General features: G+C 39.6%; 2 protein-coding genes across 2 annotated transcripts; both read left to right on the forward strand.

Annotated features, from left to right (window-relative positions):
* Nucleotides 1-382: 382 nt before the first annotated feature.
* LOC137939300 (heat shock 70 kDa protein 17-like) lies at nucleotides 383-9515 on the forward strand. The gene is made up of 14 exons (XM_068784572.1): nucleotides 383-1308; nucleotides 2087-2319; nucleotides 3752-3911; nucleotides 4827-5072; nucleotides 5159-5295; nucleotides 5509-5845; nucleotides 5939-6100; nucleotides 6569-6643; nucleotides 6766-6866; nucleotides 6946-7015; nucleotides 7331-7387; nucleotides 7472-7533; nucleotides 8538-8610; nucleotides 8726-9515. The coding sequence occupies exons 1-14, from the start codon at nucleotides 547-549 to the stop codon at nucleotides 8927-8929; spliced, it is 2679 nt and encodes an 892-aa protein (XP_068640673.1). The 5' UTR covers nucleotides 383-546; the 3' UTR covers nucleotides 8930-9515.
* Nucleotides 9516-14237: 4722 nt separating this feature from the next.
* LOC137939002 (protein ALTERED PHOSPHATE STARVATION RESPONSE 1-like) lies at nucleotides 14238-17985 on the forward strand. The gene is made up of 4 exons (XM_068784156.1): nucleotides 14238-15651; nucleotides 15770-15975; nucleotides 16243-16466; nucleotides 16932-17985. Exons 1-4 carry the CDS (start codon nucleotides 14970-14972, stop codon nucleotides 17713-17715), a joined length of 1896 nt encoding a protein of 631 aa, XP_068640257.1. The 5' UTR covers nucleotides 14238-14969; the 3' UTR covers nucleotides 17716-17985.
* Nucleotides 17986-18663: the final 678 nt, after the last annotated feature.

Genomic DNA, 18663 nt, shown 5'->3' on the forward strand with positions numbered 1-18663 from the left:
CTCCGGCATAGGAAGCATATAAAACTTGCGTCGATGGAAGATTGAGAAGACCGCCGTGGGAGCGTGGACTAGGGCTTGGTATGTAGGGTTTATTTTATACCGTACTCTCTATTGAGCACGCTAACACGAAAAGCATAATTTACCAAGTCGGATTTGAAAAACCTGTCCGAACCGGACCCGGACGCACCCCTGTGGCGACTTGAGATCGGAACGCATAACGTCTAAAGACTTTCCGAACATCAACTCATCAACGAACCTAGCACACACAACAAACCAAACCTCTAACAAGACGCCACGTGACTTTTTTGTAAACTTGTCGTATTCCTACTGGTTCACACTCTGATCCTTTGCCACATCAAGAAAACTCGCATTTGAACACTGCCGACGTCGTTCCCTCGTTTTTTCTCGAAGTCTCTCAAATCAAGAAAGTGGGGAATGATCTATAAGCAGCCCTAAATTTTGGGAGCTGTGCAGCAAATTTACTGGAATTCTTTTCTCTGGGGTCGTATTTTGCAGATCACGTGCCCGTTCTGCGATGTGTAAGCAATGAGATCGAGAACTGAGATGTTGTTTTTGGTTCTCTCTGTTCTTTCTCTGATTCTGATTCCGTCCGAGGCTGCTGTTTCGAGCATAGATCTAGGTTCCGAATGGATGAAAGTTGCGGTGGTGAATTTGAAGCCCGGACAGAGTCCAATTTCTGTAGCTATTAACGAAGTGTCGAAGCGCAAATCCCCGGCTCTTGTCGGTTTCCAGGGTGGAAACCGGCTGGTTACTGAAGAAGCAGCTGGGATTCTCGCGAGGTATCCTGATAAGGTGTATTCGCATGTTAGGGACATTATAGGGAAGCCGTTTAAATACGCTAAGAATCTTTTGGAATCTTTGTATCTGCCCTTTGATCTGGTGGAAGATTTTAGAGGCGCTGCGGGGATTAGGATTGACGATGGTGTCACGGTTTACTCGGCAGAGGAGTTGGTGGCTATGGTTTTAAGTTATGGTTTACATTTGGCTGAGTTTCATGCCAAGGTGCCAGTTAAAGATGCCGTGATCTCTGTGCCTCCGTACTTTGGGCAGGCTGAGAGGAAGGGGTTGCTGCAGGCCGCGCAGTTGGCGGGAATTAATGTCTTGTGTCTTATGAATGAGCACTCTGGGGCAGCTCTTCAGTATGGCATTGATAAGGATTTCTCGAATGAGTCTAGATATGTTGTATTCTACGACATGGGTTCGAGCAGTACTTATGCGGCGCTTGTGTATTTTTCAGCTTACAATACTAAGGAGTACGGGAAGACAGTCTCAGTTAATCAATTCCAGGTAATCCTCCACCAATAAACACTAGTTTCTTTTTCTTTTTATCACTTCTTTTAGTTCTGATTAGTAATTACGATTAGCAGTTTTGTAAACAAACTGCATACCGCGTAGGTTCAGCCAGAAAAGAGAAATTTTGTGATTGTTACTATTATCACTTTCTGCTTTTCAAAAAAATAAAAAAATAAAAAAATACGACTTTCTTTTAAATGACATCATATGTTTATTCACAGTAATTGCTATGTCTTGGTTATTAATTCTGCCTCATGTTGTGATTACTAGGTTATAGGGTTTCTTCTGGAAAAAAATCATGTTTGACAAGCAAATATTGTGTCCTGAAACCCTTTCATTTCAAGTTAGAGTGAATTGGGCCTTTGGCTCAATGGTCACATGGGAGGTTTTCTAACATGAGGTTCAGGTTCAAGTCTCACCAGGTATGGGGTGTAGTATACGTGTGTAATCAACATTCTAAAAGAAGTTAGAAATTAATGATAAGAACGTCAATTTAAAAAACAAATCAACGAGAACTTGTTCATTGTGTTATCTTCCTTGATTTTGTAAACTTAGGGAGGTTATTTCAGTTAGGCTGCAAGTGTTGTGGTAGTCTTTTTCATCCATACTGTTCCAGTCACAAATGCTGGTGGTTTTTAAATCTCCACATATATCCTTATAGTTTGTTCATTATAATAAGATTGCAATTTCTTTTATTTTTTCATTAATTTGGCATTAATGTTTCAAAGTGGTGAGTTTTATTATGGGGTTGCTTATTCTCAATCTCTTGCAGGTGAAAGATGTCAGATGGAACTCAAGACTTGGTGGTCAGGACATGGAGTTACGTTTGGTTGAGTATTTTGCAGATGAGTTCAATAAGCAAGTTGGTGGTGGGGTAGATGTGAGGAAAATCCCAAAGGCAATGGCAAAATTAAAGAAGGAGGTTAAACGGACCAAGGAAATATTAAGTGCTAACACTGCTGCTCCAATATCAGTTGAATCTCTATATGATGATCGCGATTTTAGGTGGGTACATGTCTAATTGCTTAGCTTAGTCTTGGGTGGTATCATGTTATTTTCAGTGCTGGATGAGCTTGTACCTACGTATTCAATATTTAAATCACTTGTCTTTTAGAGTAATGAGCTTGTACCTACGTTTCAATATTTAAATTACTTTGTCTTTTAGAGTAATCTCAATGTTCTGACTGGCTACAATGCTTTGGAGGTTGCTTATGGTTTTAATTACAGTTTGTTTCTATTTTTAGTTTAACAAAACTAGTTTAGATATCCTATATAGTAGTGGTAACTTGGAAATAATGTGGAGGGATGTGTTTAGGAAAGGCTAGAAGATTAAGCTATTGATCTGGCAGTTGAGATACTTCATTGTCGAAAGTAGATATATGTGACTGACCATTAAATAGTTGGGACAAGTAACTAATTGTGTTGATGATGAAAGTTGACACATATTCCACAAGATTGTCTATTTGGGGGAGCCTTGTTGGTTATAGTTGTTTGTTTGTTTGTAATCTTTTCTCTGTATTTAATGAATGGGTACAAGGTGGATCAATCCCCTTACTATACCAACTAATAACAACATAAGAATTGCCTTCGACAATAAGAGGGAAGGAAGCTCTCTCAGCATCCATAAGAATACCATGGAGGAGTGCTTTGACTTCAGCATGAAGAGGATCACTAATGCCAAGAGGTCTCCAGTAGGAGAGTATTGGGCTCAACAGTCACATTGGAAAGGAGTGTGTGGTGTGTGTGTGTGTGTGTGTGGGGGGGGGGGGGGGGGTCATGTATCACCAGGGGATAAAGGATAAGAACATTTTTTACTAGGAGATGGTCAACAATCTACATATAGAGCCAATGATTGTTGTCCCTGTTCAGTCTAAGTTGTCTTGATTACGTATATGGCTCCTTGCTGCTAGAAAAAAAAGTGTTTTTTGGTGGGTACCAATTGTTTCTTAATTGTGGCAGCAACCAAGTTTGAGGGGGCAACTTCTGAATGAGAGTGGTTATGAAATGAAGCACCTGAAAACATACCAATTGAGCACCAATTGTGGGATATTAAATAACAGAATTATTTAAAATCATATATGTTGTTATCTTCCCTATTTAATTGGTGTCCTACCTTGGGCTACTGTATTCAATAGGCATTCACATTATTTCTTTTAAGATGATTTTGTACATTGTTATTGTATAGCGTATTAGGGTATTTAAAAGGCAGTTATGTTAGTGGAATGGAAAATGTTATCTTCTGGTATTATGTCTGAAACATGTCAAAGACTTGCATGCATGTGAGATGTTGTCTAATTTCTGCATAACATGAACAGTCTTTGCGGATTTTGAATGCCAGCTAATTTTCTTGTGCTTTCAAGAGCGTTTTTATTTGGTAACAGAAATATATTAATAAAATGGTTACAGGCTGATGGGTCTTATTTCTGCTTTCCTTTAGGGGCTTGATCTCTCGTGAAAAATTTGAAGAACTCTGTGCTGATCTGTGGGAGCAAGCTCTTGTTCCTGTAAAAGAAGTGCTTACACATTCTGGCTTGAGGGTTGATGAACTATATGCTGTAGAGCTGATAGGTGGTGCAACTCGGGTGCCTAAGTTGCAGGTCAGAGACTTCTTTCTTTTGTTTTGTGTTGTTTTTTTTTTTTTTTTTTGTTAAACTTAGATATGTTGAAGGGTATTTTGGTCATTTGATACTTTTCAGGTTGTAGCTTGTCGCAGTTTTATATTTCAATTTTCACTTGATTTTGTGATGTATTTAGTGTAGAGGGGCATTTTTGTGCTTTCGACTCTATTTCACTTTAGTGATTATTTAATGCAAGGGAAGTTGACTTTTGATCTCTGACTAGTACTGGTTCTGCTGTACTCTTTTATCTCTCTCTTTCTCATGTACTTTCTCTCTCTTCTCTTTTCCTCTCTATTTTACTTCTTTGCATCAGTTTGTGGTTCAACAATCAAACTGACCTTCTTTGTAGACCATGGCAACTGCCAACTAGATTCTACCAGACTACATCCTTTTCTGTATAGTAACGAACTAGTAAGCCAACCCCTTGAAAGCTTCCATTTCTTACTTAAGAAGATATGGGTTTTCAACTGTTGATGTTTTTCTTGTCCATTTCCTTTCCTAAGTTTTTTTTTTTTTTTTTCTAGAGATTCTCTTGTTTAAGTACTTAATAAGGCTGTTTTTCTAATTAGGAATTAAATAATACTCCTACACAGAGGGTATCTTCATGTAATTGTGCAAAAAAAGCATGCAATGGTCATATCTAGAATACTTTTTTAGCTCATAAGTGGTCTGTCTAACATGATCACCAATTTGCCTGTCCTTTTAGCACATATCTTGTATGTTACTAAATATAAATTCACAAAACCAAATTTTTCTTGAAAGATGCATGGCATGTTATGCGAAGATTGGTGCCGATGGAGTGTCTTGTCTTGTATTTAGAAGGAGCATTACCTTTCAACAGCTACATTGTAATCATGAATATTTGTTTTTACTTTCCATCTGTTTATTATGCAGGCTAAACTTCAGGAATTTCTTGGGAGGAGGGATTTGGACAAGCACCTTGATGCAGATGAAGCAATCGTACTTGGGGCAGCTCTTCATGCTGCAAATTTAAGTGATGGAATAAAGCTGAACCGTAAACTAGGGATAATTGATGGTTCTGCTTATGGGATCATAATGGAATTGGATGGTCCAGATCTCTTAAAAGATGAGAACTCGAAACAGCTACTGGTACCAAGAATGAAAAAACTCCCCAGTAAGGTAAGAGCTGCTGTGACAAGAGCACTATATCCTGTTGACTTTTCTCGTATTTCTTGATTATTTGAGTTTTACCTTCTTCTTTGCAGATGTTCAGGGCTATTAAGCACAACAAGGATTTTGAAGTTTCACTCAGCTATGAGAATGCCAATGAATTACCTCCAGGGGTTCCTTCAGAAAAAATTGCTCATTATGCTGTTTCTGGACTGTCAGATGCTAGTGAGAAGTAAGTACACTTCTGTTTTCTATCATTGCTAGAGCTGTCTTTCATGAAGTAATCTTGCTGGCTAAATTTTACAAGCAATTAACTTTTCTATGTGTATGATTGCTAGAACTGACTTAATGCTTTTATTGGTTTACTTGTTCCATAAAAGAATCACACTAGCCAAATTTAGATTGAAAACATGTAGTTATATGTTGATTTTTTTTCTTCCATTAGGTATTCATCCCGCAATTTGTCTTCCCCAATAAAGGCAAGTCTGCACTTTTCTCAGAGCAGAAGTGGAGTAGTCTCTTTTGATCGTGCAGAGGCTGTTATCGAGATCTCAGAGTGGGTTGATGTTCCAATTAAAAATTTTACTATGGAGAATTCAACCAGTACTACACTAGACATATCACTTGAAGCAAGCCCTGACAATAGTACAACTGTTGGCAATGAAAACCTGAGTACAGAATCTGATGTAGATAGTTCATCTAATCCTATCGAAGAGCCAAGTAGCAATGGTGTCATCATGGAGAAAAAGTTGAAGAAGCGAACCTTCAGGGTCCCACTAAAGGTAAATAAATTTCCATTAGTTTGACATAACCAGCAAAGTGCTGTGTTGTGACAACCTTTCTGGATGACAATTATTTACATCTTGTGAATACAGATAGAAGACAAAACTTTGGGTCTCGGAATTTCTCTGTCAAAGGAGTCCATTTCTGAGGCTAAAAGTAGATTGGCTGCACTGGATAAGAAAGATGCAGATCGAAGGAGGACTGCAGAACTCAAGAATAACCTGGAAAGCTACATTTATGCCACAAGAGAAAAGGTTACTGGCTAGATACAATCTAACATTTACCACAAATATACAGTCTGATATTTTGCAAATGTGTCGATCTATCACTTTTCCTGTTCTTTCTTTTACTTTTCGTGGGAATCGGATACAACTTACAGTAGACACCATTTTTCCAAAAAAAGGTAGAAAGAAAGAAAAAAAAAACTTACAGTAGATACCTTATACTTGTTCATCGTAAAGTCAAGTCATATGTTAAGTCCTAAGATGTGGACTTTGAGCAAAAGGCTCAACCAACTATTGTCTTGAAACAATAAATTGGAAACTCTTGACATTATTGTTTTGTGTTTTTCCCCTCACTTCTAGAGTGAGCTTTCTTTTGGAACTTATTACTGTGCCTGATCAAAAAGATGTTCTGAAATAGATCATGTTGAAAATTTAGACAAAGAATTGCATTTGTGAAGTGGTTCTATTGATATTCGTATTTACTATTGACTGTGCCAGCTAGACACTTCTGAAGAATTTCAAAAGATTTCGCCGGAGGAGGAACGTCAAACCTTTTCCCAGAAGCTTGATGAGGTAACTGTAAATTGGAGAATCCTTATTTGGGGGTCTGCAAATGATGTGTCTGTACATATATGACTGTTGGTTTATTTTAATAATATATAAACCTGAGGCCTATTAATTTTTTTTAATTTCAGGTTCAAGATTGGCTCTACACTGATGGTGAAGATGCTTCTGCTACTGAGTTTCAGGAGCGGCTGGACATGTTAAAAGCGATTGGTGATCCAATATTCTTCAGGTTGACCCAATGTGTTTGTATATGAGGGTTACCTTTGTAAGTAGTAACCTTTTCCTTATCTTTGATCTACCTTTTTTAGGCTGAATGAGCTGTCGGCAAGGCCAGCTGCACGTCAAGTTGCACAAGGATATCTGGATGAGATACAACAAGTATGTAAAAACTGGTACCATCTTCTGACATTCAATATGTTATAACATTCCAGTTTTAGGTTAATGCTGCCTCTTGATCAACTGAAGCAAAAAGAGATGAAGGATAAAATTTAGCTTTGTTTTTTTCTTGTCTCGAAGAGTGATGAGGATTTTTCAAAATGATTGAATGAATGGAAAAAAAGAATTAGTATTATCTCAAATCTGCTCGGAACCATCACAGTGACAGCTACTTTTCACCAACTAGGATACTCTGCTCTTTGACTACTGTCACTAATGAATTCATGCTTTTACTCTTGTTTGGTTTGCTCTTTGCAGATTGCCAGTGACTGGGAGAAGAACAAGTCTTGGCTTCCAAAAACCAGGATAGATGAGGTTTGTGTGTTGTGCTTTTGATTTAGGCAAAACTTATCTTGGCATGCATATTTGAAGTGAATGAATCTGCTTCTGTCGTCCCAGGTTCTGACTGAAGCTGACAAGCTGAAGAAATGGTTAGAAGAGAAAGAAGCACAACAGAAGATGTACGATTAACTTTATTTCTAGGATATCTTTTTAGTATCTTTTTCTGCTGCACTGCTCATGATTTGTGCTTACTAGGTTCCTAGTATTCTTAATTGGTCTTTGTTTTGAAGCATGAAATGTTCTCTGAAAGTTGGATGAGATGGCTAGATCAAACTGGCAAAGGCTACAGAGAGTGGGATTCTTCCCAGTCTCTTCAAGCTAGAAAATCTCATGCTATTTTTCTGAGCCAATGAAGAGTCCAATGAAATGCCTTGAAACAGTCTTCCTCTCACAAGAGTTGCTCAAACTTCCAGATATGTAGTCGAACACAATCCCCTGTGCTAGCCGATTGAAGAAAATTTAGTAAAAAAATCATACGGATACCAAAAGTAGTTGTTTCAGTGACCATAAGGACAGGTCAGTAGTTCTACACAATAGCAAAAGAAGCTCGAATGCAGAGAGCTCTATTTGAAAAAGATGAGAGGAATATCACTAACGCATTTATTCGTGAAACCCAGGTTGATACTTCCTCTACTCTAAAAAAAACTGTAATGAGCAAGTTTTTAGCTGCAGGCTGGATCTCTTCATCATCCTTTATGTAGTGCTCATTCTTGGTTAACCCTGATTATTTCTTTTACCCTGCTAAGCAAGGTTGAATAGTGGTGGTTCTATTCAAGAACCAAAATAGATGGACCTTTTTTTTAATCTTAGAAGGACAATAATATTCTTATAGCTTTAAACCCCACAATACTACGAACTTCAAATCATAGATCCAAAATTAGGTTTAAAATATGCACGTATTGAGGTGATCCATAGTTAGGCTTCTGGGTTCTTTTCGTCTTTATGTCTGTGGTGAGGGGCATTTGGCTTTTACTTGAAAGTGGGTTTAAATGCTCTGCTTTTGATTTTATTTTTTTCTTGCCTGGGACATAAATTCATTTTGTTGGCTACTGTTGTCTTAAAGGCCTTGGTAGCACGTTCTTCTCTTCATTTTCTTTCAATTATTTTCTATGTTGCTTTACAGGTCTTCTGAATTCAATACACCAGTTTTCACATCAGATGAGGTGTATGAGAAAGTGTTTGACCTCCAAGAAAAGGTATTCTGGATCCCTGATTGAAGCCCTGTGGATTTAGTGGCTATTAAGAAGAGAAATAGTATAATTGAGGGAGCCCTTTTTATTTACGAAAAATAATAAGATTTTCTATTTGCAGGTTGCCAGTGTCAACAGAATCAGCAAACCAAAACCCAAGATTGAGAAACCAAAGAAAGAAGAAACCAAAAGCAAAGAAGGGGAAAGTGCAAGTGCTTCAAATGCAACTGCAGAGGAGAATTTTCCCCAGAGTGAACAACCTACAGGAGACTCTGGAAGTTCACCAAACAGTGAAGCAGATTCTGAGACACACGACGAGCTGTAGTGGATGTCTGAACATTTACTAGATTATAGAGCTCTTTACTGAACAGAAGTGAGAAGCTGTCTTCTGCGGCCAAACAGTTTTTTGTCAAGAGGTAGTGTTTGAGAGGAGCCCTTTATTATGGTTGGACTCTTCCTGGCTGCCTTCAACAGAGCACACCATGTTACTCTTACCAAGTTCTGCACGTAATGGAGTAGGAGCCACAGACCTCCTTACAAGGTAGCGTATTTGTTAGATGATAAATTCCCTCAAACTGGGAGTTTTGTAGTTGGGTAGGATTTTTATACTGCGGATTGAGGTTTTCCTATGTCCACTGTCCTTCCCCATGTTCATTCTAGCTGTTACTTGATAATAGTACTATTAATATCTTGACAACTCTTCTTCCCCAGTGATTACACGCCTCAGATTAAATACCGCAATGAGTATGTTTCATTTAAGTGATAGCAATCATGTTAAATTTAACAGTGGAGGTCTCAGAGAGGTTAAAATCCTCCTAGTTACAGAAACTCACAAGTCATCTTGTTGAATTGTGGGTTCAAGGTACGGGTGTTTTTTTCTTTTTTATATACATAGAGCTAAAAAGTGTCTATACATGTCTGTGGTTGCTGGCTGAAGTGTTGCATATCTCTTTCTCCATCGTCTATTAATGTCTGTCGAAACAGAAGCCCGAAGATCAGGTTCCTAGTACTTGAATCAGGGGCAGAAGACCAGTTGGTTGGGAGGCAGGCAGAAAAACTGATTAGCCATGGTAAAATCCATATAAATTAAATTTAAATCCTCACCATCAATCCATGGTGATTACAAAGATTTAATTGGATCTTTTCTATCAGAACACCTCGTCAATCCCTTCGTTTATTGAATTTCTTGCATCTTCGACGGGGATCTGCCTCTCAGACCTTGGCGTTCGTGCATTCGCCTCGGTGGTTTTGTGCACACCTTCAGCTGTTGCTTGTTGGGCTAGCTCACCATCGCGCTCGCCTCAACCCTGCAAAGGCTGTTCAGCTCGGCTCCAAGAAATCGAAACATCTTTGGCAAGAAAGGCAACGCAAAGGAAGAAGGAAGAAGGGGCTGTTGAATCGGGTCGGATACGAGCTGAATCGTCTCCAGAATCGTCGAACACTAGCCGTGATGCCCAACTTCTCTCGGTGACACCAAGCAAGGGAAACTAGGTTAGCATCGGTTCGTAGTTCAGACATGCGTCGAACTCGGTTCAACGTGCTTAGGTACACAATTTTTTTTTATTTTTTTTTTAAAAGATTTCGCCTCTCTTCAATGTTTCCAACTCAACTCCCTTGTCTCTCCATCCTAGGCACAACATTGATCTCGAAGGTCAGAAACACATCCTAGGCACAACATTGATCTCGAAGGTCTCTTAAGTCAAACCTCAATGGCCGTTGAATCCCTTTGTCATCTTTTCCCCTATCATACTATAATCCATATGATTACTATTAAACTCTCTTCCACAACCTACCTCCTCTAAAAAAGGCAAATTATTCCTCTTCTTGAGTCAAAATCTCCTTGGCTATATGGACGAAACCCTCGCACCACTACCTCAGTTCGCCATCGTGGATTCTACCACCCCAATTTGCGAATATTAGCCATGGAGATCAATATATCAAATGTCTTCTCAGCCTCCTCCTATCCTCTCTCATCGAGGAAATAATGGCAGAAGATGTTGGCCTCTCCACTGTACTTACGATTTGACTCGCGTTGGAAAATGCCTTTAGCCACCGGTCAAAGGCTCGAGAAATCAGTCTCAAAGCCAACCTCCAACAGCTGAAGCACAACAATCAATCTGTTGTCGCATATACTTACATATTCGATGGTCTTTGTGATCGGCAAACTTGTCGACAAGACCAACAAACTCCATTGGTTTCTCCGTGGACTCGGAGCTGATTTCTCCACCTTCTCCATCACACAAATGGCACTCACGCTTCTCTCCTGTTTCTCCGACCTCATCTCCAAAGCTGGGAGCTTTGAGCTCTTCCAAAAATCACTTGAGAGCCTTGTTCTTCCCACTATTGTTTTCACTGCCGCATCCCGTGGTTCTGACCGGTTGACCCAGCATGGCTTTGGTCGATCCCATGGCTGGACCGTAGGTTCTGGCCGCTATTATGTTAATCGAGGTCATACCCATTATGGTCAAGGGCATCGTCCTCCTTGTTGCTAGATATATCGGCTTGACGATCATTATGTTGATCGGTGCAACCAGCATTATGCTTGTAGTGAGTCCCGTGAATCTTGCACCCATCTTGTTGAGGCTTTCACTGGATTGTGCTCTCTAAATGGGTCTGCTCCCTCTGACTGGTTCTTGGACACTGGAGCTTTGGCCCATATGTCCAATGACCTATCCATCCTAGATCAGCCCATTGAGTACACGGGTAAGGACTCTGTAATTGTGTGGAATAGTGCCTCCTTACCTATCTCACACACTGGTATTCTCTCTCCTACCCCAAATATTCAGTTATTAGCTGTTTTAGTTGTTCATCATCTCACCAAAAATCTTCTCTCCATTTGTAAATTAAATTTTAATTTTCTTTTATCCGTTATATTTATTAAAAATCTTTTCATTGTTTAGAATCGACTCACAAGAAGGGTGGCAGTGATCAGTAAAAAAGATGGTGGCTTATATGTGCTAGAACGAGGTAATTCTGCCCTTATTTTTGTCCTTAAGAATAATTTCTTACATACTTCTTATGATTTATGGCATGTTCACATCGGACATGTAAATCATTCTGTTATTTATTCTTTACATAAACAAGGACATTTTTATCTTACATCTCTATTACCCTCTCCATTATTATGTAGTACATGTCAATTTGCGAAAAATCATCGTTTGCCATATCCACATCATAAACATAGGTCGACTAATGTGTTAGATCTTATTCATTGTGACATATGGAGCCCTTCACTCGTCCACTTTAATTTAGGATTTGCTTATTATATTCTTTTCATTGATGATTTTTCACAATTCACCTGACTTTATCCTTTGAAATTTAAATCCGATTTTTTTTTTATGTTTCTACTAAATTTCAAAATTTTGTGGAAAATCAACTTTCTGCCCATATTAAAAAATTTCAAAGTGATGGTGGGGGCAAATTTACTAACACTTGCTTCAAAACTCATCTTCGTACCTTTGCATTCACCAACATCTTTCTTGTCCATATACTCCAGCACAAAATGATTATGCTAAAAGCAAACATCGTCATGTGATTGAGACTAGTATGACACTTCTTTTTCACTCCCATCTCTCTCCTCATTTTTGGGTTAACGCCTTCAACACTGCAACTTACATCATCAATCGTTTGCCCAAATCACTTCTTGGAGGTAAATCACCGTTTGAATTTTTATATAGTTCTTTTCTAAACTATGCAAATTTCCATCCATTTGGTTGTTGTGTTTATCCTTGTTTATGTGATTATATGTTAATAAAATTTTGCTTCGTAGTATTCCCTGCATTTTTTTTTTTTTTGGGTTCCAATACCTCTTATAAAGGGTTTCATTGCCTTGATCTCATAACCTCTTAGATCTATATCACCCACCATGCTCAATTTGATGAACACAATTTCCCTTTCATTAAAACTTCTCAGGCTCAACCCCCTTCTTCTCTCCATTTGTTCAACTTTTTGGAACTTAGTATTCTCCACACACAGCTCCATCCTTCTTCCTTTGCACACCATTATTTGCCCATGCCCCAATTTGGATTTAAATCGTGTGCTACTTGTATTGATTCGGTTGATGAGTCTTTGCAAGCCACTGATTCTTTTGTAGGTCCTTCCTTTCTGCACCAGGTTTCTAGTCCATAACCTATTGAGACACAGATCACTCCTCCTACTCCTATTTCTGCATTTCCATTGGGTTCTCACAATATGCTTACACAAGCTAAAGTTGGTATTTTCAAAACTCGCAATCTGGCTAACCTCGGTATCGTGGGATCCTACTTGGCTTATTGCTATGAATGAAAGTTCAAGTACTATAAAATAATTGCACTTGGATTTTAGTTCCTCGACTTGCCAACACCAACCTTATGGGTTCCAAATGGGTATTTTGTACCAAATATCTATCTAATGGATCCACTAAGCGTCTCAAAGCGCGCCTTGTTGCCAAGGGTTACACTCAAGTACTTGATATTGACTACACTGACACCTTTAGTCTTGTTGTAAAGGCTACTACTATTCGAGTTGTGCTCTCTATTGTTGTGACCAACAAATGGCCTATTTGACAATTTGCCAAGGGTTACACTCAAGTACTTGATATTGACTACACTGACACCTTTAGTCTTGTTGTAAAGGCTACTACTATTCGAGTTGTGCTCTCTATTGTTGTGACCAACAAATGGCCTATTTGACAATTTGACATCAAGAATGTGTTCCTCAACGGTATTCTCATTGAAAATGTATGTATGGAATAACCTTTTGGGTACATTGACCCTCGTCACATTTGTTAGTTATATAAGGCTCTCTATGGTTTGTCTCAAGCAAGTCCCTCGTGCCTAGTTCTAGCGCTTCAGTTCGTTTATCACTCAACTTGGTTTCTCCTGCTGCCATGCTGATGATTCTCTGTTTGTCTTTCATAAGTACTTTGAACTTCTTTGGCTTATGCTTCTCCTTTGCGATCATCATGTTCCTATTCTACAACGACCTTTTCTCTTGTGTGACAACAAAAATGCAATCTTCCTGATCTCTAATCTAGTTTCTCACAAGCGAGTCAAACATGTTGAATTAAATTATCATTTCTTTCGAGAACTTTTGTTACTAACAAATTTCACACGAGTATGTGACTATCTATCCCACAAGTGCCAACATTTTCACCAAAAGTATTATAAGCCATTTTTTAGAATTTTTTTGCTCGACGTTTCTAGAATTGATCGTGAACATTAAAATTATAAAGGTTACTTTAGGAATTTCACATGGGGCTTACTCCCCACTAGTGCACTTCCCCACAAAGGCAACATCTACTGTATATCTCTCTCCATCTCTTAATAATTTACCCATCAAGTTGTCTCCAACTACAAAAATGCCCTTTCCTCTCAAAATAACAAATCCCGTCATTATTTATAAACTGATACGCCGTTTAAAATCTTCACAAATTAAGCCCGAAAATGCCCGTTGAAAATCACCATCTTACCAAACTACCCTTGGTTTGTATTTAACGCGACAGAACACAAATATAGCAAAACGGCATTTAAAAATGGAAATAGAGTTTTCAGCGGATGCGAAATAAATGGAGAGAATTAGGGGTATTTTGGTCAAGTGCTCTTTTAAAATTGAACATCTCTCCTGCACGCTGCCCAACACTGGTTGTCTCTATGCCTCTCTCTAAACTGTTGTATTGTACTGCCGCCTCTGTTTCCTTTTTTCTCGTTTCGATTCTCAATCTCTTCGCAATCTTTGCAAATGCGGGTGTAGAGAGGTGCTTGGAGCTGAAGGGGTTGGAAGATTTAGAAGTTTGAGGGAGAAATTTTGGGGGGTTTTTCAGAGTGGTGCTCGTTTTTAAATGAAAGAGTGAACGGAATCGGGTAGAAGAGAAGAAGGTGGTGAACTGTCTTTCAGGATTTTTGTATTTTCGTTATCCCCGCAAGATTGGAGAATCTGGGTTTGGGTTTTAGAGATAAAGAACCAGCTTTTGTTGAAGGAAGAAGAAGAAGAAGAAGAAGAAGCGAGTGAGTTTCAGAGGTAAAACTGTTGTCATTTTTTGTAGTGTACGAGCATAAGCAGAGACTGGCGAAGCTCTGAAGGAGTAGTAGTCCTTTACGTCTATCAGAAGCGGAGAAGAATAAGAGACCAAAGAGGCGTGAGAAGTACGATTAATAGGTGCCAAACGAGGAAAGGTACGAGTTTGAAATTTACAGAGAATAAGAGGAAGAAGAACATGAACAGAGAGGCAAGGGAAACAGCGGGTTTTATCTATCGAAATCATGTTTGAGCGACGAACTCGGGAATTTCTTGATGGGACTTCGTGTAAGTTGAAATAGAATTCGAATTAGCTCGACATTAAGGAGAATTTAGAAACAAGGACACGAGATAGTAGTACGAAGTAGAAGATGGGTAGTTGCTATTCAAGACTGGAGAGGGAAGAAATTGTTACAAGATGCAAAGCTCGGCGGCGGTACATGAAAGAACTCGTCCAAGCTCGCCATGCGTTTTCTGCTACCCACAGCCTCTACCTCAGGTCTCTCCGAGGGACTGGCGCCGCTCTTCTACAATTTGCCAATTCTGAGACCCACCTCCAGCAGAACCACCATCACCTACAACATCATCTCCCCCCTCCTCTTCCCTCTCCTCCGGCGCCACTAACACCGACGCGAACTCCCCCACTTCCGTCAATGAGCCCGAGTTCAGAAACATGTACTTCTGTCTCGGCGTCTACTTGTCTCCCGCCACCGCCACCGCCACCGCCGCCTCCATCAAGTTGGGATTTCTGGGACCCATTTGCCCCTTCTTCGTCGAGGTCTGTAACTGAAGAAGAATGGGAAGCTACTACGGTATCTGAAGTCAATGTTACTGCAGGGGCCGCCGTCGCTGCCCCTCCTCCTGTTGTTAGTGGGTACTCCAAGGAAACTACTACCACAGAGCTCGCAGTTGTTGTGTCAAGAAACAGCAAAGATCTTTCTGAGATTATCAAAGATCTTGATGAGTATTTCCTCAATGCTGCTAATGCTGGAAGCCATGTTTCATTGCTTTTGGAGGTTCCAAGTTCTGGTTTTTCTTCTCAGCGACCCACAAGTAAGTGAATGCTTGACACCAGGTCATTTTGCTCCAGTTGTTTTCTTTCCACATTAGGATCTCCACTTTCACCTAAATGGACTTCTTCATCATCGTTTCGTTTGTTTCTGATCTGCAGATAAGGTTTATAGCTACGGTAGGAATTTAAGCCCGTTGAATTGGCCTTGGGTTTCAAATTCAAAATCGAGCGGATTTGGCAGTTCTGGGAGGCCAGGGGAGGAGAGAGGAGGGAGCAATCTGAATGGTGGAGTTGTTAAAACAAGCCATTGTTCTACAATAGAGAGACTTTATGCTTGGGAGAAGAAGCTCTACCAGGAAGTCAGGGTACAGGCGACCTAGAAAATTCGAAACCAATGCCTTATGATTCGCCAATTCACAGTTTGAACAATCTCAAAATATTTGGTTTGTCGTAGCTTCTATGCATTTTTCAAATTACAGCTTGTGTAGTCGGAAGCTACAGCCAGATAAATGTGATTGTTCTGTCATGTGAAGTTGCTTCTTCCCATTGCATTTTTTCCTTCAAAATAACTTCACTCCAGAGATTTTACCAGTCTCATTGACAAACTAATTCCTATTTCTCATGTTTTCCAGACTGCTGAAGGTATCAAAATAGAGCACCAAAAGCGGGTGACCCTGCTGAGGAAGCAAGAGGCAAAGGGAGCTGATTATATTAAGATTGAGAAGAACAAGAAAGAGATTGAGAAACTAGAGTCCAGATTAATGGTGGCTTCTCAGGCCATGGAGAGCACTTCTGATGAAATAATTAGGTTGAGAGAAGCTGAGCTCTATCCACAACTTCTTGAGCTGGCTAAAGGGTTAGCTCCTTGCAGCGCTCCCTTTCTATTATTACTTTTTATGACTTTGACCCTGCCCTTCCTTTTGAATGGAAAAGGGAAACACTTTGGAAATTGTAGATCATTTTATTATGTCAGTCTTTAATCTTCATCTTCCCAAAAAACAAATACAGAAAGCCTCTCTGTATTGATGACTGGGGCCAGTTGGGGTTAGCCATTGTTGTAATGCCTGCTACTGTTACTGTTACAGTGAGCTTGCAAAATTGACACGGTCAAAGTCTACTCAGGTGTTTTCTGGCATCGAGTGGATGATGAACTGCAGAGATACCCTTTTGACTGCAGTTCAAAGATACCAGTTTTGCTGATTTGAACTGTAGCCACTAATGTGTTATCTATTCCATTTTTACTGATAACCAAGTGTTTTCCTTCAATTTCTTAGCTTCAATTTCAATCAAAACCCTTTTAATTATTTTGGGATGTCTGCAGACTGATGGTTATGTGGAGAAGCATGTACGAGTGCCATCAAGTTCAAACCCACATAGTCCAGCAGCTCAAGTTCCTCAACGACATCAATTCAGGCACAGAAGCCACTTCCGAAATCCATCGCCAGTCCACCCTTCACTTGGAGCTCGAGGTTCAACAATGGCACTCAGCCTTCTGCAGCCTTGTAAAATCACAAAGGGATTACATCCTTTCCCTCACCGGCTGGCTCCGACTCTGCCTTTTCCAATTCAGCCACCAACCACTGACCAAAACCCAGCAAAACTCTGCTATTTATTCTCTCTGCGAAGAATGGCAGCTTGCCCTCGACAGAATCCCAGACAAGGTTGCCTCCGAAGGCATCAAAAGCTTCTTAACCGTAATTCACTCAGTGGTGCTCCAACAAGCAGAAGAGCAAAAACTGAAGAAAAGATCAGACGCTTTGTTCAAAGAGCTCGACAAGAAGGTGGCAGAACTAAGGGCCTTGGAGAACAAATACGGGCCTTACTCCACCTCCGGGAGTTCAACGTCAAATCGGTCTCCAGTGGATGTGAAGAAGGACAAGGTGGAGGCTCTAAGAGCAAAAGCAGAGGAAGAGAAGATCAAGTATGAGAAGAGCTCTAGCGTCACGAGAGCAATGACGCTGAACAATCTGCAAACGGGGTTTCCAAACGTGTTCCAAGCCATGACAGGATTCGCCAGTGTTTGCATGCAATCTTTCGAAGCTGTTTTCAGCCAACCCAACAAGAACCCGGAACGAATTCATGATGCGAAGAGGCTACTGACCTGAGAATCGCTTAACAGAGTTTCTGGGATCTCATGTATAGACTGTATCAATATGATGGAGTTGATGCGACTTATGAGGGAAATTGTTCAGGCCCCCATGAGTAGAAGATACGAAGTTTTGGGAGAGGAAAATGATAGGAAATGGGTGGGATGTTTGTATCTGCGTATGATTTCCAGTTGTACCGGCTTTTAGTTGCTTCCCTGGCCCTTTTGGGGGCTTTAATTTGTTACCCTGTCTTTCGTTTATAAGAAAAAATATTTCACCTCCTTTTGATCTTCTAATTGGTTTAAGAATTTTTTCCGTCCATCCCAGAACTCTGGTTTTCGATGATTTTAAAATTCCTACAGTCGATAGTTTTTCATTGAAATTGCTGTCAATTTTTACAAGAAAATATCTAAAGATAGAATGATTAAACCAGCTCAGTAACATGAGAGTGAGACCAGTTTTTGGGAGCTGTAACTACGTAGAAATTTTACACTGCTAACCTGATCCATGAAGAAGAACCTAGAGCACAACCACCAAAAGGGACCAAATATCTGGTCGAGAAAGACGAGAACTTTCAGCTATGAGGCTGAGATAGAAGCCACTTTGGGGGGGGGGGGGGGGGGGGGTTAGTCCACAATGAATTGGAAATGAAGTTGAAAATTGAATTGATGAGATGAATTGCTTCCACTTCAACTCATGTTTGGGTGTTAGTATAGACGAGTTTAAGTGGCTGGAAAACAGTTGTCCCCAAATGAAAAATATGATATAAAAAAGAGAATAAGTAATATTTTATAATATACTTAAATAGAACATATACCTAAATATATAATTAACAAAAATAAACATGATTACTATACTTATAAGTGATTTAACGTGTAGTATTAGAATATATTAATATCCTAATTAATAAAAAATTATATTATATTATTTAATGATTATAATTTATTATAAATTAATATACTAATT

The sequence above is a fragment of the Aristolochia californica genome, unplaced genomic scaffold (assembly GCF_029961685.1).
Source record: "Aristolochia californica isolate CCGP_79_NKW_82.1479 unplaced genomic scaffold, dmAriCali1.0.hap1 SCAF_8, whole genome shotgun sequence".
Taxonomy (NCBI): Eukaryota; Viridiplantae; Streptophyta; class Magnoliopsida; order Piperales; family Aristolochiaceae; genus Aristolochia; species Aristolochia californica.